This window comes from Rhinocladiella mackenziei, assembly GCF_000835555.1.
Source record: "Rhinocladiella mackenziei CBS 650.93 unplaced genomic scaffold supercont1.6, whole genome shotgun sequence".
NCBI lineage: Eukaryota > Fungi > Ascomycota > Eurotiomycetes > Chaetothyriales > Herpotrichiellaceae > Rhinocladiella > Rhinocladiella mackenziei.
Window position 1 is genome coordinate 2,417,296 of NW_013550599.1, and position 26,261 is coordinate 2,443,556.

Genomic DNA, 26,261 nt, shown 5'->3' on the forward strand with positions numbered 1-26,261 from the left:
CTGATTCAGCTGCTTATCCTGGTTAGGACAAGGAATATGGTACTCTTCAGAATGTACCCTTATTCTCGAAAAAAAAGACGTCAATCAGAAACGCCAGCTTATCCTCTAGCAAGACAATACAATCTCTTGAGTTTCTTCACAACAGGGGTTCGAAACAGCGCCAAATGGAGAAACGCAGGCATTTCCAGCCAGTTGCCGCCCGTCGCAAAGTCTTGTAAGAGGAAGCAGCTCGCTTAGGCTGTTGCTGTTCCGGATTGGAGCCAATCTTAATCTTGAAACAGGGATTTTGATGGACTGCGGATCGGGCACCCCCCTCAGCCACTTTTCCTTATTGCTCCTCTCTTCCATTTCCATTCCTCTCTGCATTCCTCGAACTCTCATTGTTTTCCCACCGAATGGCTTTATAGATTCTTGATCCTCCGGCGAGTCGTTTTCGTTCCCTCCCCGCCTATGCACGCAAAACCAAGCGAGGGAGGACATCCATTCGCACCTTGACGGATATCCGTACATACGTTCAACGACTTCAATGTACAGCACATCACCACCAGTTCCTACGAAGATATAGTGTCCATCTGCGTTGAAGATCTGATACCTCGACGATAGAACTTGTTGTTATTTCGAGAGCTCAAGACTACGTCGGCACAGTCGCTCCTGCCGGAATCAAACCCGTGGTCCGGGCCTCTTCCACATTTGATCCGCGCAAAACTACATCGAAAGCCACGGCTACATTCAGCCGAAGAGTTTCATCAAAATCGTAAAATCATATTTGCGTATTCCTTCTCCACTCCCACGCAATGTACCTCAATCCATTCTCACCTTAATTGACCGATAATAACAGAGTCTCAGATAAAGAATATCGAACATGTCATCCGAATTGCCCGCCTGCTATAATGAGCTTGGCAATCAAGTCTCCAATGTCTTTCCCTGCTCGAAAGATGGCAGTCTCGCCCAGTGCTGTAAAGCCAACGCCACCTGTTCAACCAATGGTTTCTGTGTCAATGCCGGAACCGAGGACCTCACGCCGTATGTCTGGTCAGGCTGTACCGATCCAACGTGGGAGGATCCAGGGTGTAGCAACGAATGTTTAGATTGTATGTTGACTCTTATTCTCATTCTCGAATCCAGTCTTGTCTTGTCTAGCACCTACTAACTAAAGTCTCTTCGCTTTCTAGTTGGCGTTGGCATAAGCGTTTGCAGCGATCTTGGCCCTGGTTATTTTTGCTGCTATGGCCTGACTGGATGCAACTGCACAAGCACTAATTCACCCGGGGTCTTTCGTCGAGATGCCGTCTAATTTGCGATATCGTTGCTTCCCAACGGCAGTTTACCTTCTACCGCTGCGCCATCAGCGACTTCTCCTAGTCTCCTTCCATCGACATCCACACCTATCATCACAGCATCCCCACCGGCAACTGAATCGTCGGGTGGCTCGAGTAGTTCTATTGCTTTGGGCGTGGGAGTTGGTCTTGGCGTTGGTCTCGGATTTCCATTGACACTGGTCGTCGTATTCACATTCTAGTACAAGCGGCGTCGACAGAATCGAAAAGCCAACAAAGGCGTCGTCTTGACGAAGAGCCAAGAGCACAATGATAGTCCTCAGATTACTACTGGTCACTCCTCAGCTGGCTGGGCGTACGCTCCATATGGTCCTGCGAAGCCCGAGAGCTCCATAGATGGGAGGACAGAGTTGGCAACAGATACTGCACACCAACGGTCGGAATTGCCTAGTTCTCCAAGGTGATGGAGTGCACTCGATGCGATAAGATACTGAAGACATCCACGATGTCGCGTCTTCGACATCTTGTGCCGTACCTATCGCTTACCTCTTGACATGCCATCGGCAAAGTCGATGATAATCACCCTGACTCGATCAGAACCACAGTTCACATATATGCATGGACAACGCTGGGGTCCGAGGTGACGTGCGGGACATGATGGCCTTCAGGATGTGGTTACCTGCGGAACATGGTAGCCTCCGGGACACGGTGGCCTTCAGGACATGTCCGATGAGACTGAACTGTACGGTATGTCGCTAGAGACTGACAACATGAATTCGCCGTCCTGGTCGACTGAGAAGCCGAGAGTTGGGTCCGCTGAAGTACTGCTGCTATCCATCGTGTCGACAGTCAGGGTGACGTATCCCATGGTCGCTAACACATCGCCGTTCCAGCGTCCCCCATTATTGCTCAACAGCGCGCGTACCACAAGTCACGGTTACCCCTTTTTCACATCCTCTTGATCCGACGACGTTTGATCTGCTGTGAAGATACTTTCCGATGGCGGTGCGATATTGGCAGAGGTTTTAGAAGAGGAAGCGGAACGATTTTTTGACGGGATAAGCCTAATATTGACACAAATTAGTCAGTTCCAAGGAGGTTGGCTGAAGGCATCGATATATCTGTTCTTGACGAGGAAACGAGACCCCTCGGTCTTCATTCTCTACTTTCCATCTCTTCACCGTCGAATGAACATATTCCTTAACTTTCGTAGGGATATTGAAACGGTTTAATACGCCTGATAGACTTCCCGACTCTGAATCCAAGCACTTTGTAGTCATCAAGATGGTCGGCGCAAGGTTGTATAGACCCTTGTCGCTGTACACCGAGTAATCTTCCAAGACCGGAGATTGGATCTTCACTGGTAGGGGTTGCATTGATAACGAAATTGACCACGAAGGCTATAGAAGCGAGCGCTGGGCGTAGCCGTATTCTTCTACCGGCCTTCCCAAAGTAGTAATAGCGAATGGTATGTTGCTATGCAGATATGCTGGCATACCACCATGCCACCATGTCAAATATTTTTCTGTTTTCGGTAGTCACGTGATAGAGACCAGCCTTGCTGTGATTCAATTGGAGGACATGTCTAGATTCAGAGGGTTCTGGGGAGACGCCTGACTATATACTTTCGAAGGACTGCGTAATCTTACAGTAGGAGTACTGACCCCAGAGGGGGTCATTACATTACATTGCGAACGAGGCTGTCCTTTCCGGTTGACCTACCTCATGTGCGCCGCGGTCCCTGCCATATCGAGGTCGACCCAGTGACATTTCTAAAAGTGCCCTCTGCGAGCACGCAGGGCGCTGGCTACTAGCCAGTGGGACGATGGATTCGCACCTTCTCGCGGTGTCCGGTGTAAGTACCTGTTTCGATGGGGAAACCAAGACGAATCCAACGGCGGACGGGGACGTGCTGGCAGCTCAGGGGTTGCGCGCGTCCTGCACCACCAACACGACGACAAGCACGACAGCACAACGAAGTCAAGAGAGCTCAAAAGAGGTGGAATGGACAAAGTGATCACGAGGGCGTTTGGCAGGGCTACCGGCATAGCGGTGGCCTGCGGCTCGCTGGTCCACCGATATTATGAAGGCCAACACTCGAGGAATCGCCCACGAAGATAGTCGCCATGGGACAAGCGCCGAAAGCGTTCGGGTCACAGTTATTCTACTACAGTTCAAAGCTGGGGACCACAAGCCGTGGGAATAATGTCTCTGGGATACAATGTCAAGGGTTACACAGGAAATGGGTATGGGGATATCGTCAAGGAAAATGCTATGGTAGCGCTTAGGTCCCAATAGGCCAAGCGGCCTGCACGGGTGTAGGAATAATCAATCAATCAATCATTTCTAAAAGTGCAATTCTCAAGCATGTGTTACAATTCTGTACAATTTCAATTAACTCGTTGGCCATTCATTCATCAGTTGCTGAAAGTCGCCGATTATCGTGTCCAATTTCAGCTCCAAGTTCTTCAACCGTTGTTTGGGCGTTGTTTGTACGTATCCCCTCTGATCGACCTGTTGTGCTGGAGCATGGTTACATTTTCTCAAAGCCGTGAATAGGTCTGCCGCCTTTTTCCTTCGTTTGTCATCCCCATCGACCACTTTCCTCCAGGATATCCGGAATTCTTCTTTCTTATGAATCAGCCTCTCTTCTTTCAGCTGCCTCTGGTGGGCGGCCGCTTTGCGCTGGTCCTCTAGCATCTTGAGATAGCCTTCTGAATCGGCATCCATGATGCGTGATACTTCCCGGTCCATCTTCGATCGCAGGTCGTCTCGATCAGTTTTGCTTTCCTGCAACAGAGCTCCTGCTTCCTCCACATCTTCCCTCTTCTTGGCCAATTCATTTCTTATATCATTCTTTTCCTTGGTTTGGCCGGTGTGCGCGTCCGCGATCTTTGTCTCGAGGTTTTCAAATTCCTTTCGACAGCTCTCCAGGCTCCGTTCGTTGACTCGACGCTCTCTTTCCAGACGCGATAGGCTTTCGACAATCTCATTGACCTGGGCCCGCAAAGCTTTAATCACCACTGGGGCTCCGCCAGACATCTGCGCCACTTGCAAGGCTTCTTCTGGCTCTTGGAGCTTGGATCGAAGGTCTCCACACTCTCTATCATCGCGACTTAGCTTGGCTTCCAAATCTCTCAGAATTGTGAATTTTCTATCGCGCTCTTGCTGCCACTCTTCGATCTGGCCTGCATTTTCTCTCTCCCTCCGGCAAATCTCGCGATTCCATTCCTTCAAGTAAGTTATCCTTTCGTTTAATTGCTTTACTTCGGCATCATGCTCTTCGTACTTCCGTTCCGCCGTGGCTAGTTCCAAAGCGATATCCTTGATTTTTTTCAGGTCCGCAGCCAGATTATTTCTGGTTATTGCGTACTGCGCGGTAGCCCTTTCGCAAACTTGTTCTTGGATCTTGAATCGGATGACATCGTCTTCCAGCTGCTTAAGCTCACGTTCAAGAGCGTGGTTCATTTCGCTGAAGTTCGGAAAAGGCTGACTCCCGATCACCTCATAAATAAATCTCTAGGCTGCTACGAGAATGTTATTGCGCCTTCGATCGATTTCTGGCGCCTTTTGTTGTACGTGAGTGCCTCAGTCCGTGAAAGTTCCTAAAGTCAGCCTGACGTCGTGCATATCTTAGCAGTTCAACTGGAGGCCGTGCAGTGCGGGTTTACAACGTCAGATAAGGCTCTAGAGACAACATCGAACCATATCTATGCTTCCGAAAAGGCGGATGGTAACATTTGCTTTTGTCATCCTGGGAGCTGGAGCTGAATTGAACATCGGATACTCAGTAACCATCCCTACTCGAAAGCACTTGAACGTTGTAAGAACTCGGCATTCGTACTTCTGCATCAGGCAGACGTGTCTGATGACCATTGGAAGCTATTGGATGAACCCTGCCATTTTACGTGATACTCCCTGCTGGTTGAGGCTGAAGTGCAAGGCTGCCATTGGACACGAAAGCCCAAGAGATTCAGAGAGGGGTTCGGGAAAGGATTGAATGCAGATACAACTGGGAAAGGCGGCCGGACTGTTTAGGAGAGATGCAGATACGACAGGTGTGATTTCCAGTTGAGGTGCAGAGTACAGAAGGTTGGGAGGGTTTGCGAAAAGCATGTGATCCCCCATTGGGCTAAAGCCCGTCAATGCCCATCTTCGGCCCTGCGGATTTTATATTGACGGTTGAAGGTGTGTAACTGGCTGCGCTTGCTCTTGAAGTCCTAGATACTCCTTCCCCGGTGTCAGAATCCTATGCTTCTTTATTGCACCTTTCTCGAGTTCCGGCTCCAGACTGATATCTACTGACGTTGCCGAATTTCGCCAGCCTGGTTGCAGAAAAGGTGAACCCGCGTTCGAATTTGGCACCCATCTCTCAGCGAAACATTCTGACATTGTCGCAGCAAGAGGTTAAGCGGCTAGGTTTAAGCTCAGTGCAACAATGGCGTCTCCACTGGCGGACTTGACAAATGGGACGGCAACGTCAAATTATTCAGAGCCAAACCCTCCGAAGCCAGGCAGCCTCATCCGGGCGAGCACCGGAGATTTTCAAGTTAGCGAGAAGATAATGGAGGCCGCAGCTCGCAACCGGTACAAAGGCCTGGAAGTATTGCAGACTCTCCTCAAACACAAGGGCCACATCACCATCACAGACAGGATTATGGAGGCGGCAGCAGCAAACACACGAGAAGGCCCAGAGATAGTCACGCTTCTGTTGAAGGGCCAGTCTTTCCGTATCAGCGACGAGATTTTGAAAGCGGCTGCTCAAAATGAGTTTCTGGGTCCGGAGGTCATGGAAGCGCTTCTGGAGCATGCGCAAGACAATAAAGGCGTAAGGATAAGCGAAAGAGTCATGATCTATGCGGCAGGGAATACCGAAAAGGGTCCTGAAATTATGAAAGTGCTTTTGAAATACGGGAAAAAGGCTGGCCTGAAGCTCAATGACAGTGTCTTGGAGATTGCGGCTTCGAATGAGGACAGAGGACCGGAGTTGATTGACGTCCTGTTGGAATACATGGACGACTTGGAGGTTAAGGAATGAACACGCTCACTTTGCTTCACCTTGAATCTGGAGTGGCTGTCTAAAATTGAATTCGCGGAAGGGTAATTTATGACCCAACATTAACTCGGCTATGTTGTAAGGGTCTATAGTCGTTAATGGCGACACTGAACAATCTTCTTGCTTGCTCAGCCGAGCCGGGAAGTTCCAGTCGGCGCGGAAAAACAAATTAGCGCGTGTGATATGTGGCGACGCCAAGGCTTGTAAAGACCTTCGGAAGTGTTGTACGCTTCGTACACGCTTCGAAAGTATATAGTCTGACGGTCCCTTGGACCCCTTCGAAATAGAACAAGTCCTCCGTAAAATCACATCTGGTAGCAACGCCTTCGACAGTCCTCTACCCTGGACTGAGGTCCGAAAGGGCCTCTACGTCACTCTCGAGGAGGAGGGAGGCGTAGTCAGGCGATCTAGGAGGTCCCCGAACGACCAGACCTCCGTTCGAAGCGATATCGAAACACTGAGACGAAACCACCATCGACAACACCGCAACTCCTTCGAAGAATGTCTTTACCCTGTGAAATGGTCTCTTCTTCCGCGAGGATAGGATGCCTCCTCATCCTCCTCGGAGACCCCGACGACAGGAGAGCCCTCTGAACGACGCTGGGCGGAGAAAGAATTCTTTCGAAAAGGTCGCCACCCATGAGTCACCTCATCAGTGGATCCTGAAAACACCATCTTACCTCTCCTTCGCATCTCGAAGCTCGCCACTCTTACGAGGTCTTTGAACGTCTAGACCTCCACGGCCGAGACATGCGAAGGCCGGAATCGATCTCGACCTCGAGAACATCCGGACTAGACCGAGAAGCAACGACAGAACGCCACTGAACAGTCAGGCCTCGACCGCTCCATTACCCTGAGGAAGAATCTACACGGTTCCAGACCTTCTTGGTGTTGTCGACGACCACCAAACTCCACTTCCTCCGTGCCACGACGCCGTACCTCTTCATCCTCGGGCACTTCGAAATCATGCTGTACTCTGCGGACTGGCGGTGTATCGAAACCACCCCCAGAATCTTGCTTCACCTCACGCTTCCCAGCACCGCGTTGAGATGATGCTTGCGGATTTCGATGCACACGCTGAAGGGAACACTTCTGGCTTCGAAGGGCGCAGGTCGCGCAATGACCAGCCAACAACCATCGTGTCGAAGTACTGTGAGGATCCATGTCATCCCGCCCCCAGGGCACGTGATCCCGGAAAATGGTTAATCCGTTGAAGGTCGGGCGGTCTATAGACTGGATCCGATGGGCGACGAGAGGAGGATTTCATCGGATCCAATCCATGGATCACATCGAGTTGGGAGGGTGCCTCCCTGGGGGGTTTGGCACGTGATCCCGGAAAAAGGTTAATCCGTTGAGGGTTGAGTGGTCCATAGACTGGATCCGATGGGCGACGAGGAGAGGGCCATCCCGGGGTTATCACGTGATCCCGGAAAATAGTTACGTAATAACGCCAAGCCATGTGCTTACGTAATTGGACGGCTTGCCGCTCTTGGCGTTGCCGCACAACGCCAAGCCCTAACCAGGCGATCCCAAAATGAAAAAAATAAAAAAAAAAAACAAGTTTATATTTTATAATGCCAAAAATTGCTTCAAAATTGACACCAAATCGTGGTTGACCTATCAAGGACGTAACCGAGTGGTAAAACACTCGGCTTGCAGTCGAACCGATAGAATTGAGGGGCCTTACTAGTGTTCGATCATAGGTAAGGTAAGAGGGTTGTCCGGCCTAGCTTTCTAGGTGCCCTAGATGGGTAAACGTAATGCTCCAGCCAGTGATTGTTGATGATGTCGTCTTGTTTATACTTTGGGAGGTCACTGATTTAAACTCTTCCGTAGTTGAACTTGTCTGGCTGAAGCTTTCACTGGCTGCGGCGCCCCATCTATAAGTTCGTCAGAGATGGACTATAGGAGGGGGCTGTTTATTTTCTTAATTATTTTTTGTTTACGTATACATAAACCGTCTACCTTATACGAAGCGTATGCCAACGATCTCCGGAGTTCTCTTTACCACGACCAATGCGTCGTCCAGCCAGTCACCGGCCGCGGGGACTTTCGACAAAACGCAGGTTAGCAGACCGACCAGGATGCTAGTGAGCATAGCAGCTTCCGACTTACCATCAATCGGACAAGCTTGGCTAACATCATTCCCCGATCACCTGGTCGGACTCGAGCATCGTTCCCCCGTGGTAACGCCTTGAGACTCATTTCTGACTTCAAAATGAGTCCGAGAACTCAATGGTACCAAGACCTGGCTCGTACTTCTCACCGTCCAGAGGATCCGATTGATGAATGAGGCGATAACGTGTAGCCTCGGCGTTCTAACAACTCCTCAATTGCCTGCAGCGCAACAAATTCTTTGTCTGTCTTTGCTGATCCAGCGGACAGTTTGCCGGTGGGCCTCACTCCCCTCTTCATCAGGAGCTCAACATTGCTCGGGCTGAGAGACAGTACAGCCAGGCGAAGAGCCTCGCCTCCGACAGAAGGTATTTTACCTCTCCAGGCGGTATCCGCAGCTGGCACATCTCCGTTGCGTTGTATACAATCTGGTCCACAGAATGCCTCCATTGCAGCTATGCCACCGTCGACTCTCGCCGCCCACAGAAACTGCTCGGAGAACGATAGACGGGTTTCGTATGGCAGAATCAGTCTCAACATATGAAGGTAGCGATTCTTCGCTGCAATTCGAAAGGCTGACTCGATACTATGTGTTGCTTCAGGCTTTTCAAGGTCGCTGGGCCGGCAAGTTCTGAAGATCAACTCTACACAAGCGATGCTGTTGTGCTCTGCTGCAATGGTTAAGGCGCATCGATGAAACTGCCGACCCGTAAGGAAGGACTGCGAAGCGAAGAGGTCCACATCGCCACGTTCTAGGACAAGCGTTATCAAGTTGTGATCATTCCATCGGCAAGCGCCCCATAGCACTTCTTTTCTCATCTCACGGGATAGAAGCCCTTCTCTCTTTTCGATAAAGAGATCAACCAATTCCCTTCGTACTGATTGGTCAGGGTAGTTTGCCGCAGAAGCGATCGCGCGTTCATAGGACAAACCATTTGTCCAAAGGCGATTTCTCGGGTGGAAAAGCGTCTTGAGGTAAGCAACACGTCCTTTCTCTGTTGCAATTCGAATAGGAGGGCGACGGCAGATGGGATCGTCTGCGTTCAGGTCGAGATCAAGCTCAAGATCGAGCAGGGAATTGAAAGCTTGCTGCCAATCTTCGCGAATCGCTGCGCACAAGCATGAGAGCAGAAATGAACGTTTAGCTTCAGCTGTCAATGGTCCTAAATCAAACTCTGCGAAAGAGCTTCGGATTAGATCAAGGTCGCCAAGCTTGCACGCCGCTGTCAAGAACCAGGCCTCCTGTCCCTGGTCAATAATTTTCGAAGTCAGAGGTTGTTTGCGAGCATTTGCCATCAGTATAGGGATGTGATACAGGCTTGCGAATGCGGCGCAGAGGAAACATTGCCATCCATCTCCCAGGACATCGTCAATCGAGTTCAGAGGTAATCTTTCGCTTGGAACGATGGATCTCAGTCGAGTAATCGCTTCGGTCAAAGAAACTGATATGTTAGAACATTTAAGACTCTCCGAGACATGACGGAGTAGGAAGCCTTGTAAGTGTCTTCGTGCGAGCAGACAATCGTACTGAAAGATTTTCTCGTTGCGTCGAGGGGGATCCGCTTGCTGAGTGATGAACCAGATACGGAGAACCTCGTCGTTGAATTGGTCTTCGGATTGTCAGAAGGACTTTATGAGTGGTAGGGGTGAGTTGTACGATTCACTAGCCTCAGATATGATCCATCGCACCCTCCTTGGTTCTCTGCTCTAAGCGTGTAGGCGACTATGTCCGCCAACAGAGGCTGCAGATGGTTCGTGCATGACCTTTCATCCGAACTCATGACTCTCATTCCTCATATATCTTATCACTCTGAGCGTTCGCTGATTCAGCTGCTCACAAGCTTGCGGTCTCAAAGCAGACAAGCGATCAAAAAACGCTGGACTCGTGTGGGCGTGGCTGGTCGAGGATGGCCGACGCTTGTTGGCGCAACTCTTGAGTTTAGTAACGTTGGCGCTGTAGTCATACCACAAGAAAGCCAACGTTTCTGTCAAACTTCTTGCGCAACTTGGTTTGAAGGAGTGCTCTGTCTTTTGTCAACTAGGTGGAGAACGAGGGTCTCTATATACTTGTTATAGCCGCTGACTTTGTTGCCACTCCCATTCTATAAGCGCTTGCCATGTCGCAGACGCGGCAATGATAGAGCGGTTTCTGTCATGCCATTGGTCGTCCACTAGTCAGACCATTTGTATATACGAATCCTGTCCGACAGTTTCAAACTTCTTTAAGGCTGTGTGGCTATTAGGTCACGCCAATACCAATAAAGATAGTCCGAGTCCAATTGTCTATACTCTCAATCTGAAGAACGTGCTAAGACACTAGATAAATTATCGCGAAGCCTATTTGAGCACTCTACCAAACCAAGCTAAAATTACCCCGCACCTCATACCACCATACAATGTGTCAGACGGCTGGTACCAAGTGCCAAGAACCCCTATTCTGGCCTATATAGGGGGCCTTCCCCCCCCATCCATAGTTGCAATCTACACACGAGTTTTCACCCTTCTATCCGCATCTCGCTCTGTTCGACGCAATGCTATTGAATCTTTAGAACCTTCAAGGTGAATGACAAAAGATACAACCTGAAAGAAATCTCCATGCAGCCCAGTCTCCAGCAGCCGCTCATGTTGGAAATACGAAAATTTGGGTTCTCAGGCGGGCCCAAATTCTAGCACCAAATCAGCCAGCAACTCTTTATTTTCTGGATTCCCTGCATCAAGCCTGCCATATATTGCAGTGATTCTCTTCTTTCCCAGAGTCTGATAAGACTCGGTCAACATCCACCAAACACCGTTGACATTGTCGGAGAAGCTCAAGGCATCGAAAGCTTTCTTTTCGTCTGGATTGTCGGAGTCTGACCTGAATCTGAAGACTTGGTCTTCGTCGAGGTCCTCGACTGCACTGTCACGAGCGTAAACATTCCTGATCGCTGTCTGCAAAGTGGTCTTCGTGGCAGTATTATCGATCTGGTTACGGCCCATGGGCTGCAAGTTGGCAGTCCCCAAGCCACGCTCCTTCATCAATTCTTGATACTGCTCGACAATGAGACGGTTCCATCTGACTCTGGAGAGCTTTTGGTTACCGTCTAGGTTGACGTCGTTAAATTCAGCGACGATGATCCTTCCGTCCTCGGAGAAAGTGTTCTGCTGCATCGGCTTGGAGTCCGCAGGGGTCTTTGAGGACACAAAGTTTGTTCTGCCTGCAGGTCCTGGGTTAGATATACTTGGGTCGATGGAGTCGAAGATATTTCGAATGGTCTGTCGCCCTATCCCGCTGTCGGATTGGCTGAAAATTCCGTTTGGCAAGTCTTCGAATTTTGCAATTTTATAGTTGTCGTGATAAGAGGGAAATTTCAGATCAGGCGCATTGTTCTTTTTGCGTTTTTTTCAAAGTCTGTCCTTGCACGCTGTGAAGCTCCGGCATCAACCTTGAAATACCAATTGTTCGGATTGGGCCTCGATTCTTGTGGAACATTCGGCGGGTCGCTCCTGTCGCCACTCTCTAATGCGCTCGCATCATCAGGGTCAGGAGGCGGGCAGCGACGACCGAGACCGGAGGTGCTTCGCTTGCAAACTTCGGTCGGAGAACCACCGGCACTTGCAGTGGCCGGAGTGGCTTGCACAGGGTTAGACGCACTGGCGGAAGCATCCGGTTCATCACTTGCTGCTGCTGCAGGGGCACTAGAGAGGATGAGAGGCGCTCCGGGATTAGATGGCTGGGCAGAGTCGCTCAGAAGTAGAGGGCTGCCGGGCTGTCCAGATGCTTGAGGTGGGGGAGCAGGATTCAGAGGGTCGTTGTTTGTGCTGGGACTATTTGGACTGTTTGGACTACTGGTGTCTAGTGAGGAACTACCTGGAGACTTTGCTCGTCTAACGACGATTCTGTCGAAGGAGTCTTCTGGACTCAGCCCCTCGGGTACGTCATCGACTAGGAGGTTTGAATCTTGCGGATGTCCTGCACTCCAGGCACGAGGCTCGAACGTGAATGATGACGAGGGACAATTCTCTCCATCGCAAGCTCCTAGTACTTTGTCCGGAAGAGCTCGTCCGTGGACTTGATACGGAAGTCCTTGCAGTGCCAATGAGGCCAGAAGACCGTATAGCGAAAGATGCATGCTGTTGGTGTCGTAATAGATGAGTGTGACTAGTATGGAATTTGTGCTGCTGATGGTGTCCTATCGTCAGGGGAGGTACTTCCGAAGCTTTATTAATCTTCTCTCATCAGCTTTTCGCCCACCGAGCTACTTGATCAGTCTAACCTCAGAGGCCACTCCACGCTCATGTTCGAGACAGGTCTCTTTGAGGACACCTTAGGTCAACACCACGAAGCCATTCCATATTGAGGACATTGGCGCTGAGGATTCCGCCCAACGTTCAATGCCAAGGTCTTTCCGCCATGCCCGACAACCCCAAGGAGACAGATAAGGAGCTCGCCGATCGATCGGTGCCCGCGCTGACAGTGGTAAGGATCGATTCTCATACCCTTCAGCCTCCTGCTCTGAATTATGCCTGGCCGAGTATAGATCTAACGTAGCAGACATGGCTAGCAGCGTATCAGAGTATTCCAGCAATCGGCGCGCCGCGGCTTGGCAAATGACAGGCGCGCGGAAGCCCAGGCAAGCCTCGACCGGCCTGTTTCCCGCTGGGATGTTTCGATTATGATCAATGGCTAGTTTTGATTCTTGGCAGCTGATCCCAGACCTTCTAATTTAGCGGCTGAGGTTTCATGGCCGACATGGTTGGAGGTAATATCTGTGGGCGCTTAATCGCTAGGACTGAGCTCGTCCGGACAGCTGATGGCTGACTTGTCATCAGGATGCGGAATTCCATGCCAGGCCCACCTCTGGGAGGGGTTATGTGGCTTGACATCTCGGGGAAGCAGTGCGTACGGCTCGTACCCGGCACAATCTAGTTCTGCGCAGGACGTGTATTTACCTGCCAAAGTCAAATTTTCGGTTCGCACAGTGGTGATGGAAAAGAAGACACCGCAGAAAACAGCAAGTCGTAGCTTCTGAGAAGCCTTCCACTCAACATAGATCAGATGAAAATCATTTGAATTCTAGGAAATTGAACGACCCCGAAAATGTAACAATCTCTTGGTAAGACTTTCTCAAAGACTGATGAAAAAGATAACTCCATAAGCACTAAAACGTCATGGGCTCCCAAACTAACGCCCAACCATCAGAGATCGCAAGATGCTCAGAACTCAAGAAAGGACTCCGAAACCAGCTAGGGCGACGAAGAGGTAGAGCAGCGCTGTGGTCCTCGAAATGCCGCTTCCAAGGCCCACTACCGTTGCAGAGGTGGTGTAGTTGTTGCCCATAGGCTTGAGGCAGGTTAGATGCGCCTCAGCTGCGGAAATGCTAGGACCCTCTGACGAGGAGCCATCATCAAGAGGTGCAAACACCGTCAGGACGGGCGTTACTCCATACAGCCACTCAAAAGCCTCGCGTGAGGAAGGATGCTCGGATGAAGCACTCATGTTGGCGAGATGAGTGAGACTGTAGTCTTTCGAGAGTGCCGGATGGCAAGTAGATAATGTGGACGGGTTCGACATGTTTGTGCCGCTGAGACCTTTGCATTGTATCAGTACCGTTTACCTGTCTGAGCACATAGCCGGACGGATTAATGACTTACTCGGAGTTGAAATCTCGTCCGTGGATCCAAAGCTAGAAGGGCAGGTGGATGGCATTCGAGCATTCAGAAATTGTGCCAATGTTGCACAATTCATCAAGTTGCCACTTTGTAGCTCCGTCGTGTTGACAAGATTTTGTGCTTCACTCATCAAATCAGTCACACATTGGGTTGGGAGAGCATCTGCACAACTTCCGTTCTCGTCTTCCAGTGGATTGGCAGCCAAATTCGAGCCGAATTGAAGCGTTGCGCCGGTGAATATCAACGCACATCCCGAGACTGTGGCTATTTCCTTCAAGTTCAGTGATGAAGGCTGCCCGATGTAGATCTCCTTGTGGTAAGTCGTCAGATCGCCCGGTCCAGCGTCAGCACGAGAGATGGCGACCGTCCAGGCAAGGGGCTCTGTGTCAAGTGATGTGTTCATGCTGGCGATTCCGATCGATGAGATGAGTTTGTCATCCACTTGACATGACGCGTCTATTGACCTGCTGTCAGGTGGACATCCAACATCTGAGCAACTGAGAAGTTGTGCGACGGCTCGAGAGAAAGAGAGGAATCCTAACAAGAGGGAAGCTATGTTGCCCTTCATTGCTCAAAGTCGCAAAAGCCTGTCTTCGAAATCGCACAGCCTTTGACGAAATCCGGGCTCTCGAAATTTTGGGATGCTGCCCTAGTTGTTTGATGAGTGTGTCTTTGCAACAGCGGTGATGTTCAGTTTTGATGGTGCTTGCGCCCGATCCCACTACAGCGAACATTTCGAGAAGCGCCGGCCGTGATAGGGGCAAGCGCGAGCTGATACAATCTGTTGCCATTTAGCACACCGCATTCAGTGTCATGCTTGGCAGAGAAAAAGTCTGGTATCAGACTCTACCATGTTCGGGTTTGTTGTAGATCTCTCAGACAGGCGCCAGAGGGCGGATTGCTTGGCATTTGGGGCGCTTTCCGCCGGGTTCGCCAAGACTGTGGCTGAGTCGTTTGTGTCGGCCCGCCAGGGTCTCCAGGGGTCTTCCACTGTAAAGCTGAGTCCGCCTCTCCAGCAACATCGAATTTCTTTTGGCAGGACTATCATTGCCTTCCTCTCTTTTAACCGTCTCCGGCACCATGCACTCCTTACTCTGGACCACGGCATTTTTAACAGCATGTGCTGTCGTTCATGCTGCCAGCCTGAACGATGTCTGCACATCATCCCGTGTACAAACAACATTGCCTGCAGCAGGCTCCTTTCCAGGCATCACCATTGATCCAGACTCGGTCGTGGTTAATGCTGTGACCAATGCTGCGGTCGTGAACCAGGCGATGTTTCCAAACGCTGTCTTCGACTACTGCAACGTTTCTTTCGCATATTCGCATGATGGCAGAAACGATCAGGTGCTGCTTTGGTATTGGCTACCCACACCAGAGAATTTCCAACGTCGTTTTCTGTCAACTGGTGGCGGCGGGTACGCCATCAACTCAGGAAATGGCTCCCTTCCAGGTGGCATCATATATGGAGCGGCGGCCGGAGCGGCGGCCGGAGCTACTGACGGCGGTAAGCCCATGTTATTACCACGATCACCGACACCTTGGTTGACACCACGGCTACAGGATTCGGCGGCTTCGGCACAAACTCTGATGTAGTTATCCTGCTTGCCAATGGAACTGTTATTGCGATACCCTGTATATGTTCGGTTACGAAGCCATTCACGAGATGACGATTATCGGAAAGGAGTTCACGAAGAATTTCTTCAACATGTCCAACCCCAAGCTCTACACCTATTATCGGGGCTATTCTGAAGGTGGCCGTGACGGTTGGAGCCAGCTCCAGCGATTCGGTGACCTACTCGATGGCGCTGTTACCGGTGCGCCGGCATTTCGTTATGGTCAGCAACAAGTCCAACACCTCTACTCGGGCGTCGTGGAACAAACCCCGGATTATTACCCTCCTCCCTGCGAACTCCAAAAAATCGCCAACGAAACCATCACCGCCTGCGATCCACTGGATGGTAAGTCTGATGGAGTCGTGGCCCGGACGGACCTGTGCCAACTGCACTTTAACATCAACACCACGATTGGCATGGCTTACTATTGCCCGGCCAATGAGCTTGGAAATACATTCCCACCCGCGCCCCCCGTCGCCCGAGCAGAACGGAACAGTGACAGCTCAAGGGATGGCCGTCGCCAATGCGATCCTCGATGGCCTGCACGACTCCCAAGGCCGTCGCGCCTATTTCTCCTATCAGCCGGCGGCTACTTTCGCGGACGCACAAACGGCATACGACAATACCACAGGTTCTTGGGGTCCGTACGTCTCGTCGCTCGGCGGTGAATGGGTCGAGAAATTCCTCAACCTTCAAAACGCCGCTAATATACCCCACTCTCGAAAACGTCACCTACGACACGCTCACAACCTGGATGACTGAAGGCTGGCAACGCTACGAAGACGTCCTGCAGACGACGTGGCCAGATCTCACTCCGTTCCAGGCCGCGGGCGGCAAAATCATCAACTACCACGGCGAATCCGACGACAGCATTCCCACCGCCTCGTCTGTGCGATACTGGGAGTCAGTCCGCAATATTATGTACCCGGGTCAATCGTACAATGAGAGCGCTGCATCATTGAATGAGTGGTACCGTCTTTTCCTGGTCCCCGGAGCCGCGCACTGCTCGCCGAACACGTTGCAGCCGAACGGGCCGTTTCCGCAGACGAACTTGGCGGTTCTGATTGACTGGGTGGAGAAAGGCACTGTGCCGACTACGCTGAATGCGACGTATCTTGGGGGTGAGAACCTTGGACAGAATGCGCAGATCTGTGCTTGGCCATTGAGACCGGTTTGGACGAATAATGGGACAACGATGGAGTGTCAGTACGAACAGGCGTCGATTGATACGTGGCATTATAAGATGGACACGTATAAATTGCCGCTATACTAGGTGGCACTATAATCGAAGACGTATTGCCGCAAGACCCCCCAAATCTCCTACCATAATTCAGGTCAACCGCCCGCGGGCGAAATGTAGCGGGCGAGAAGATAGGTGAAGTTGATTGAAGCCAACTCCCTCCTACTAGTGACCACTTTAGTGACCTGGCACAAGGTTGGCGACAAGGCTGTCCGTCTGGGTGTGCGAGGATACTGGTAATGCGGCGACCTTGCAGAGATTTTGTTCCGTGTGTGTTGAGGCATCCTGACGTCAGCCCCTTGAGATCATCCCCTCACTCAGGAACTTCATCCTCAGGGCAACCAGAAGGATCTCGCTCGTAGCCGAAGTCTTGTCTATCTGTTAGCATGGCCGGTGCTAGTTTATCTTGCGGTCAACACTCTTCAGTATCTACCCACCCTATCATGCTATACCTAGATCTACGATATGATGAATTGAATTGAATGCCAAGGGGGTTGCTAGTTGTGTGCTACGTAACAGTAGAGAATGCCCATCTATCCGCAGGGTTGGCCATCACGTGTCATGGCATGAAACACGCGACTAGTTCACGTTGGGTAATGTTATTCTGTACGGAGGCGTGCTCCAAATGTTGTTTCAGTACACTAACTCCTGATGGGATCTAGTGGTGACATTTGAGCGACGACTTCAAAAGACGATTAGTTTTCCCCCTCTTTAGGTATGGTGACGCCTAGAGCGGCCTATGAACCTCAGCCCAATCCAATAATTATAGTGATGGCTTGGTGCACCTTTAGGCTCTTGTTAGGCGCCTTCTACCTAGAGCCTTTAGAAAGTCGTTTGTCTTTTGAAGTCATCGCTCGAATGTTACCACTATACTATTTCAGGCATTAGCGTACTGTAACAACATTTGGAGCACACCTCCGTACTAGGTGGTGAAAAATACTCTGTACTCCGCAGGGGCTTAAATTTATGGTATTAACCGGTCACGTAACGTAACAAATGAATTCCCTTATTAGGCTTAGTGCAAACCTAACTCTAAGGTGGTAAGGTGTAGTATTAGGCGGTTGGCCGGGGGGGTCACGAAAAAATGCCCCAACACCACAGTACACGATGGGGGATTCAAAACCGACTAGGCCGGTCAAGATGCATCGCTGCATATTCGCGCGCAACGCCGGCCAATGGGAATGCGTATGCGCCGGCTGGCTTTCGAAGTTTCTGCGGCGATCGTCTTCTGCTGCTACGGTGGTTCTCTAGTGTATGGGTCTGCAATGTGATTCGTGGCGAAAAACCATGTCGGCCAAGCCACTCCAGGACTCCGCCACGAACTGCGTCCGGCTGACAGTCCTCGGTTTGTAAGTGTATAGCGAGTCGTGCCGTCGGGGCTTTTGCACAAAATACTTCTGACGATATTAGTGTGGCTCGGAATCCTGTCCCGCTCCCCTCCTATTCCCCCAAAGCTGTCGAAGAAGTGGCATCTTCCAATCAGTTGCGGCCTCTGAGAGCCAGCCGCTTCGCCAGATCGACCTTCGATCAAGGAGCCGAAATGCTCATCCGTCTGCGAAATCTGTCACGCAATCTTTGTTTCCCGACCAGCAACCTTTCATGTCGACGAATTTGAGTCTTTCAGCCATAGACAAGTAGAGTCTTGACCGACACGAGAGAGACGGGCAAGGAAAGCATGGGGAACGATGTCTATGGCGAGCTGAGGAAGTCCCTCTGTCCGAGTGACCCGCGGTTGGAAAAATCGACCTTTTGCTCATCAGTTCCGCCTCCTGGGACATGGAGGCCGTGGTGTAGGGCCAAGGCCAGGGTTCTTGCCCTCCAGCTCCGTCTGGCCGAGCCCTTCGTTACACCCGTCGAGTTTACGGACGCCGCATCTCTGGCGGCCGACCTGAAGGAGAAGGCAGGATCGAGCGATCCGGATGTTCGCCGTATATACCTCCTCGAGGGCCTCTCTGACGACTTCGTCTCTGTTCTCGGGAACCACTTTCGGCTTCATCCGTCCCTCTTCATGGACCACGACAGGCTGCTGCTTTTGGGCAACAGGATGACCGGAGAAGGTGGCGGCCTTCCCATCCTTCCGTCCGCAACCTGCCAGAGGGATCACGTCTCGCTCAAATATCACGAGCCGTTGGTGCTTTCCGAGCGGCCGACGAGCTTCCGCATCATCTGCGACACGTCCGGACGGCACATCGCCGTGACCAGACTGATGGGAGAGTTTTCCGATGTTGGAATCTGCCGGCGAAAGTGCACCTTCTGGAGCAAGAAGACCGGAGTGGGTGGTTGGACGTGTATGTGTGCGTGCCTTTTCTATTTGCGTCGCCGTGGGACTCGAGAGACGTGGAAAGGGACTGACGACGATAGGCCTGATCATCTGCGATCCTCCGATTCGACGCATCTTGACCGACTACGATGGGCGGTCGGGAAAGGACGTCCTCACGTCGCCCTTCGCCTCGGGATATCTGGACTTCATGCCGCTCCCGAACCAGCTCAGGGCGAAGTGTGGCCCTCCTAGATCGTCGCTGTTGGACGATTTGCTGTTCTATCTGCAAACGCACTCCGACGCGGTCGACCTCGCCGACCCAAGCTCCCTGCGCATCTTCGTCGAGAAGATCGTCGCGAGCCACTTCCTCAAGCTGGCCGAGTTCCTGCAGGCCAACATCGACATCGTACAGTTCCACCTTTCGAGGAGGGCCGACCTGACGCCCTTTGCTCTTTCCACGACAGAGGAGCTCTGGAGCGACGTCCAAGCCTGGATGCGGCGAACGGCCGAGTACCAGGACGACCTTGCGGGCATCATGCTGCAGCTGGGCGTCCCGCTCGAGACCGCATCCGGCACCCGCCGCCGCCGCCGCCGCCGCCGCTGCCAGGACTGGACCGACAGCACCGCCGACTTCCGGTTCCTCATGCGCCGGTACCGCGAGATTGGACGGCGCGTGAACGCCCTGGCTGGCGCCATCTCAACGCTGGCCAGCCTTACGGGCAACCGCGTCACCTTCACGTCGGCTGATCTGTCGCTTCGCGAGGCGGAGCGAGCCGGCCGCGAGACCAGGAGCGTGAAGGCACTCACCATCCTAGGCATCGTTTTTCTCCCGCTATCCTTCTCGGCCAGCCTCTTCAGCATGGCGGACCCGTACCTGCCGGGGAGCTCCGGCTTCGGGGTCTACTTTGCCCTCTCCGTCCCGCTGGTGGGATTCGTGATCCTGGTGTACTTGGTGCTGGAGCTGGGATACACCGAGGGAGAAAGGCAGTGGTCTTTCAAGACGGCGATCGCAAGCGTGCATAAGCAGATCGTGCGAATAAGGGGGAGAAAAGTCGGACCGTCGATGGAAACGGCATGATCTCGAATCTCAGAAGAGCGGAACGAAGTATGGCATCGCACCCCACTCTTCGAATCGCCATAGTAGAACGCCGGACGCCTTTTTAGTACGACGCTTTCAATGTACCTCTCGTACAGTCGCGCCGGCTTTGTCATACTCTCTTCGTTCCAGTTATTCCTTTTCTCCAGGTAATTTTGGTAGTGCAGTCTGCAGCTCATGGCGCTACGGCCGGGAAAGTGATTGCTAATGTCTTCCCACGTCATGTTGGCTTGGCGGAGGTTGATGAGCTTTTCGTCTTCTTCTGGTGACCGTTTTGACGACTTCTTCGTAGGTGACGGAGGACTATCTTGCTGGGGACCCAACATCGACTTAACGTCCATCTTAGAGAGCTATTAGCAATATGGACGATATAGTTATTGTGGAACACGAGTGCGTTTTGTATTCGTGAAGACTGGACGAGGAGGAAGGGTAGATCGAAAGGGTTGATGAAGGGTCTTAGTATTATACCTTCATTTTCCCTCCTGACCTGTTTCAATTTCTGCGTAGCGAGTCCTTAATCTTGATACTTTGTTTAACTCCATAGGCTGCACAGCGGATCCTTCTACTACATTTGGTTGGATCTCTACATGCTTCATGATACCAATTTTGGTGTAGTTCATTATAAAAGCAAACACCCATCTTGTCCGCATGAGTAGATAACAGATATGCTGTGAAGAGAGCCAGAGTAGTGTCTTGAGACATATCGATTGCGAATCGTGCACTAATTGACCGTGTGGAGCCTTATCCTGCGATTTCGCGAGGTTTGCAATAGGAATGAAATTCAAAATAAACGAAATGTTGTTGCCAGCAAATAGGGACAAGGGTAGGCCTTGACATGGGCCGGGTCGGGCTGGGTTTTCACCCCCCTTGGCCCGTCCGAACGGGTTTTCGGGTCAACCAAGACCTGACCCAAACCCGACCCAGAAACCCATTCAATTGGGCCAGGTTAGGTCAGGCCAACCCAAAGTATAATTATTTATAGACTTTTTCCTTGTAGAGTAAGTAGATGCAAAGAGCCCTACGTATAAATTAGCTAAGCACAGTAACATATGGTATTAACCAAGCAATTTTCAAATCATTGAATTGAAGGGAATGTTCATAAAGCAATAGTCATTGTAATAGTTAACTTAGCTGGATTAATATATACCACGAGAAAGTCTTTGGCATAGTTCATGTAATAATTATTGTAATAGTTACTTGTATTGGATTACGCGCATTATGTCATCCTGTATTTAATTAAACTTTGGGCGACCCAACGGGTTTTGGGCGGGTTGGACCCTTTACCGGCCCAACCTTACAGGGTTTTGGGTCAAAAGAATAATAGCCCAAAACCCGCCGGGTCAACCCGGCCCATGTCAAGGCCTAGACAAGGGTCTTTGCCGCTCGTTGAAATCCGAGAGTGTGGAGCAGACGTATTGGTCGGCTGTCAGATCTTGCAAATGGCTAGCATTTACCCTTGTTTGCAAGTTTGTTAACGATATTAAAAAGCCCCCGTTCTTTAGTTTCCTGAGCCAGGATTTGTAGGGAGGGAGACCTTTTTGAATGTCAGCGTCAATCTTGCAAACTGGGCACAATTGTCGGCACCCACGACCCTCTTGCCAAGGCACTAATAGCCCCTGTGGGGGGTCAACATCACCGCAATACAATTAATCAAATGACCTATATAAAATTTCGGTAATTAAGTGAAATGACCCATTACTATCCATTAATATTCCATACAAGTCATCTCGACGTCAAAGCTCGTCCGTTCACGCTCAGCTACGAACCATTTCGAGCGCGATCAGTAAGAGCTCGTCTAGGTGGTCCATAGATGAAATACCGCGACTCATCGGACCCAATTCGTGGATCATGTCGATATCGACATCTATCGAGTAGGGTCCCCCTGGGCCACATGGTCCACGGATTGGGATCCGATGACGTCGCCACACAACGCCAAGCCCTAACCAGACCATTCCTTTTTTTTTTTTTTTTTTTTTAAAAAAAAAAAAACCAAGTTTATAAGTTATGGGTGGTTTCAATTTGAATTGTTGTGGTTGTTTGGGTCAACTCACCAATCATGCTTGGGGCGTAATCATTATAATACGAACCATTACGACAGTTCGGACGCTCTCTCTGTCTTGACATTTGACGCGGTCGTAAGAGCATGTCTGCTTTTGCATGCTTGCACCCATCCATCACGTTTACACTTGAAGAGGTCAAATTTATGGATTGTTGGGCAAGACGAGCTGCCGACACAGCCTCCTGCTGCTAGGCTTACTCCAGGCAACAGTCTTGGCTAACCCTAGTGGGCAAAGCCACCGGGCCTGGGGCTTTGGTTAACGCTGCCATTGAGTCCCTAGGCATAAGGTCCTCCTCGGAACCCCGAACTAGTTTCGTTGCAAGAGGAAGCACGGTTGGCAGAAGAGCGCCAACGGATTGGTTTGCAGGCAATTATTGAGCCAAGTCAATCGAAGGATAGGGAATGGATCGGGGCACCAAACTCGGCACCAAATTCAGCTCGCGCCAAATTCGGTTATTATGTAATAGCCCAAAAGCCTCCTAGGCATTCGCACCCAATATTTTGTACCTAATCTCTTGATCTCGCCACCGACCCCCTCTTACATAGGAACTCTTGGTGTTGATATTCTCAGCTTTGCCGCTCAAACTTGTGGACTTCCTGGGACTCTGCGATATCGCCTGCGGCCCTTGATTCGTGGTATTTCCTTGTATGAATTCTCTTCCTTTTCTCCCTACCCAATTTTTGGCGGTGCCGTAAAAGTAGGCAGTTCGTACGCAGAGGCAGGAAGAGGGGACTGTTCAGGAGAAGGCGTCCTAAGACGGCGAGGTCTCTCGGTAGTAGTTGGCGTTCGGATAGGTAGTGCCTGACTTGGTTCAGGCGGCGGCGACGACGTTTGAGGTGCCTCTGCGCTCTCTGACCTCTGAGGATATCGTACGAGCACAGGACACCGTGATCAACATCTGGGTCCGATTAAGGGGGTCTGGCAGACAAAGGCGCCACTCTACCCATCCCTGGTGTGCCATGGATTGGATCCGATAGAGTCAGCCAATCAGAGCACAGGATGAGGTAATCGACGGATTATAGATTTTCCGGGCTACGGCGCACTCCACGATACGATACGTACGATATTCATACACCCTGTATGGCTAAGCCCATAGGGGACTAGGTAATTGCTACGCGCTAGCTCCATTCTCCACCGGCTCATTTTAAGCCCGGCTGTGCGCACTCAACCCGTTCCTGGGTTGGCTGTGGGTTGGGTCCGATAGGTCAGCCAATCACGTGACACGAGAGGCCCGGGGGTTGGGCCGTGGACTGGATCCGATGGGGCCAGCTAATCAGAGCAAAGGATTTGGTAGTTATCGGATTATAGATTTTCCGGTTCCCGAGGGGTTTGGATTTACCTCCGTGGAATATTGTGTCCGCGCGGCCCCTAGTAGCCGAGCTGAATTTGGTGCCGAGTTTGGTGCCCCGATCCATTCCCGAAGGATACTGTAAGTTGTGGCGAGAAACCAGCAAATATTTTCATGCATGAGAGTTAAGCACAGATTATACATCGCTCTCCAGGTCCATCCTTCTTGCAAATTTACGATATAATAAAGTATGATTCTGACGATAACAGATCCGATTGTGGAGGACCCTAGTTGTCCGATTCTCGACATCAAACGACATAAGCGCACTCTAAAGTCTTGGTCCTAGAGAAATTGATCTTCTCGTTTAACTCAACGGACTTGAAAGAGACGCTGGACTATTTGAAGCACGAATCATTCCCACGCTACTTTGATCTATCCGTTGTAAAGGGGAGGCTTACTCACTGCTGGTCGAACCATCGAAACTTGTGTGTTGGATGAATCCGAGAGGCAGATTGCCGTTGGCAAATCGCCATAATGAAAAGATCTGTTCCTTGCCCATCTGGTCCTGCCAAAGCGTTCTTTATATAGATAGATACCATTGTCCTGCATGGTCTCTCCTGGGTTCCAAGAGATGGAAAGTCAAATGTGTTCAAGCCAACCACTCACAAAATTGAGGTTCAAACCTCTAGTTTCTGCGGCATTTGGTTCGGTATCGATCCAGATAAATGCCAATTCCATCAACCCAGAACAGTCTTGCTCTGTCCGGAAGTTGCATCCTTCGAAGGGCCAATGCAAGAATTTCTGTAAAGCGCAGCACTTTGTTGTTGTAGATGATTTCCATTCTCCTTGTCACATCACCCCAGACATGTGATATCCACTCATAACATGGACCGACCCAATGCGAAGACGAAGACGATTCATCTTGAAGATCTCCTCGAAAGGCTTGACAATTTGCAACGAACGCTGAAGCTGCTCCAGGTTTGTCCCAAGGAACAGATGCAGGCGAATTTGGGAGAAGCTATAGTTCAAGGGTCATCTGAAGGCATCATCAGACGATGGAGTATATGTATAACTTTCACGGTCGTCTGTTGTCGCTGGGGTTTAGATTTGCTCCCTCTACTCTCGGCTCAAACTAAGCCTACCCATGATTTGTCTTAGTCGACGCATCTTGCTGCCGTTACCGGATGAAGATGGCAGAAAATATAGGTGCTTGTGCGTATGTCGAGTATTCGCTGGCTGTATCTTAGTTTTTTGGCGTTAATGGGATTGCTTGTCCGTGCTGCCTCGGAATGGTAGTAAGGACGGGCGAGTTGGGGATGAATCTGGTGCAGTCCAAGCTGAGAGTCGGTAGACGTGCCAAATATCGTCAGGCATCTGAATGCAGAAAATGAGTCCTTTCGCCTTCAGAAGGCAATTGTTGGATCTTGTCGTCTATTTTGAGGCCCAACCCGGATTGGGTCGGAAGAGATGATCTGTCACAATCTCTTGTTGGTCGCTCCTCCAACCAAGATCCAGTGACTTCCTGATCTGCAAGCAACTGCCTCTGCCACACCATTACGAGATGTTGGGGGGATATCAAGTTTGCCTGCGCATAGGCAGGATTTTGATACTTCCTATTGAGATCTCGATCAAAAGTTGGAGATGTGCTAGTAGCATTTGCAACGGTGTGAAGGAAAGGATAGCTTTTCGTGTCAATTCCGCTCTCGGATCCGGGTGCCCAGCCTGCGCCCATACCCGAAGGGGCAGGTTCGCCTAAACCGGGGCGGATTTCCCGGCAACCAAAAATATAAGTAAAGCGACCTCCCCAGCGGATAGATCTAGTTAGCTCATACATTCTCTTCCCGCCGCTACAACAACAAGTGGTAGTAACGCGCTATTCTTTTCCTGAGCGAATTTAGCCGCATACATTCGCAAGAGACAGTGAAGCGACCGCAAGCAGCACTCTTTCTTATGGTCTATTACTGCAATTTGATCCTTTAAGGTCCTCTACAAACTAACGACGGCGGCTTCATCGGGATTTCTTGCAACAGGACGACTTGAGAACTCCCTGCCCTGCGTGCACGCCCGGCTCTATCGGCACCCTCCTGTCGTCATTGATCGCGACCGTGAATAAGTGTCCGGGACCCTTTACATCAGGAGAAGGGACTTGGGTATAACTCATTGACGAAGTATTCTGCCGTCGATGAGAATAGAATTGGCAAAGCTGACTCTGGCGGGGGAGTATTCTGATTGGCCAGAAATACTTCCATAAGGATCGGGTAGTATTACGTCACTACCATTGTCCGATCGAGATTCCTCAGTCCAGTGGTAAGACATAAGAGCGTACATCCTCTCTATATGCGTTGCGGAGAGATACACACGCTACAAGATGTCTTCTGCTACCTATGGTAGCCATAACCCTCCAATGTGGGCTATCCTCAGCGAGAGTGGTCCCCGGCAGACTTAATTGGCCCCTACAAGGGCTTACGCTCCAGTCCCAGTTCCAACTTCCAGCAGATCCATCAGTTGGGATGAATGCTACAAGAGTATGCTCGAATCAGCAAGCAAAGTCAGGACAATACGAGGTCCTCAGGCTCTAAGATTGGGAACCCCGTCCATATG

The 26,261-nt window shown here is 50.9% G+C and overlaps 7 protein-coding genes across 7 annotated transcripts; 3 read left to right on the forward strand and 4 right to left on the reverse strand.

Moving 5' to 3' along the window:
• Positions 1–3,671: 3,671 nt before the first annotated feature.
• Positions 3,672–4,745, reverse strand: Z518_08660 (uncharacterized protein; the record flags this gene model as incomplete). The annotated part of the gene is made up of 1 exon (XM_013414400.1): positions 3,672–4,745. One exon carries the CDS (start codon positions 4,743–4,745, stop codon positions 3,672–3,674), a length of 1,074 nt encoding a protein of 357 aa, XP_013269854.1.
• A 970-nt stretch (positions 4,746–5,715) lies between these two features.
• Positions 5,716–6,315, forward strand: Z518_08661 (uncharacterized protein; the record flags this gene model as incomplete). Its single annotated transcript, XM_013414401.1, has 1 exon — positions 5,716–6,315. The coding sequence occupies one exon, from the start codon at positions 5,716–5,718 to the stop codon at positions 6,313–6,315; it is 600 nt and encodes a 199-aa protein (XP_013269855.1).
• A 2,280-nt stretch (positions 6,316–8,595) lies between these two features.
• Positions 8,596–10,229, reverse strand: Z518_08662 (uncharacterized protein; the record flags this gene model as incomplete). Its single annotated transcript, XM_013414402.1, has 2 exons — positions 8,596–10,058; positions 10,106–10,229. 2 exons carry the CDS (start codon positions 10,227–10,229, stop codon positions 8,596–8,598), a joined length of 1,587 nt encoding a protein of 528 aa, XP_013269856.1.
• Positions 10,230–11,097: 868 nt separating this feature from the next.
• Z518_08663 (uncharacterized protein) lies at positions 11,098–12,560 on the reverse strand (the record flags this gene model as incomplete). Its single annotated transcript, XM_013414403.1, has 2 exons — positions 11,098–11,817; positions 11,874–12,560. 2 exons carry the CDS (start codon positions 12,558–12,560, stop codon positions 11,098–11,100), a joined length of 1,407 nt encoding a protein of 468 aa, XP_013269857.1.
• Positions 12,561–13,651: 1,091 nt separating this feature from the next.
• Positions 13,652–14,503, reverse strand: Z518_08664 (uncharacterized protein; the record flags this gene model as incomplete). The annotated part of the gene is made up of 2 exons (XM_013414404.1): positions 13,652–14,019; positions 14,083–14,503. The coding sequence occupies 2 exons, from the start codon at positions 14,501–14,503 to the stop codon at positions 13,652–13,654; spliced, it is 789 nt and encodes a 262-aa protein (XP_013269858.1).
• Positions 14,504–15,180: 677 nt separating this feature from the next.
• Positions 15,181–16,989, forward strand: Z518_08665 (uncharacterized protein; the record flags this gene model as incomplete). Its single annotated transcript, XM_013414405.1, has 4 exons — positions 15,181–15,607; positions 15,664–15,746; positions 15,797–16,360; positions 16,540–16,989. 4 exons carry the CDS (start codon positions 15,181–15,183, stop codon positions 16,987–16,989), a joined length of 1,524 nt encoding a protein of 507 aa, XP_013269859.1.
• A 1,642-nt stretch (positions 16,990–18,631) lies between these two features.
• Z518_08666 (uncharacterized protein) lies at positions 18,632–20,294 on the forward strand (the record flags this gene model as incomplete). Its single annotated transcript, XM_013414406.1, has 2 exons — positions 18,632–19,244; positions 19,318–20,294. The coding sequence occupies 2 exons, from the start codon at positions 18,632–18,634 to the stop codon at positions 20,292–20,294; spliced, it is 1,590 nt and encodes a 529-aa protein (XP_013269860.1).
• Positions 20,295–26,261: the final 5,967 nt, after the last annotated feature.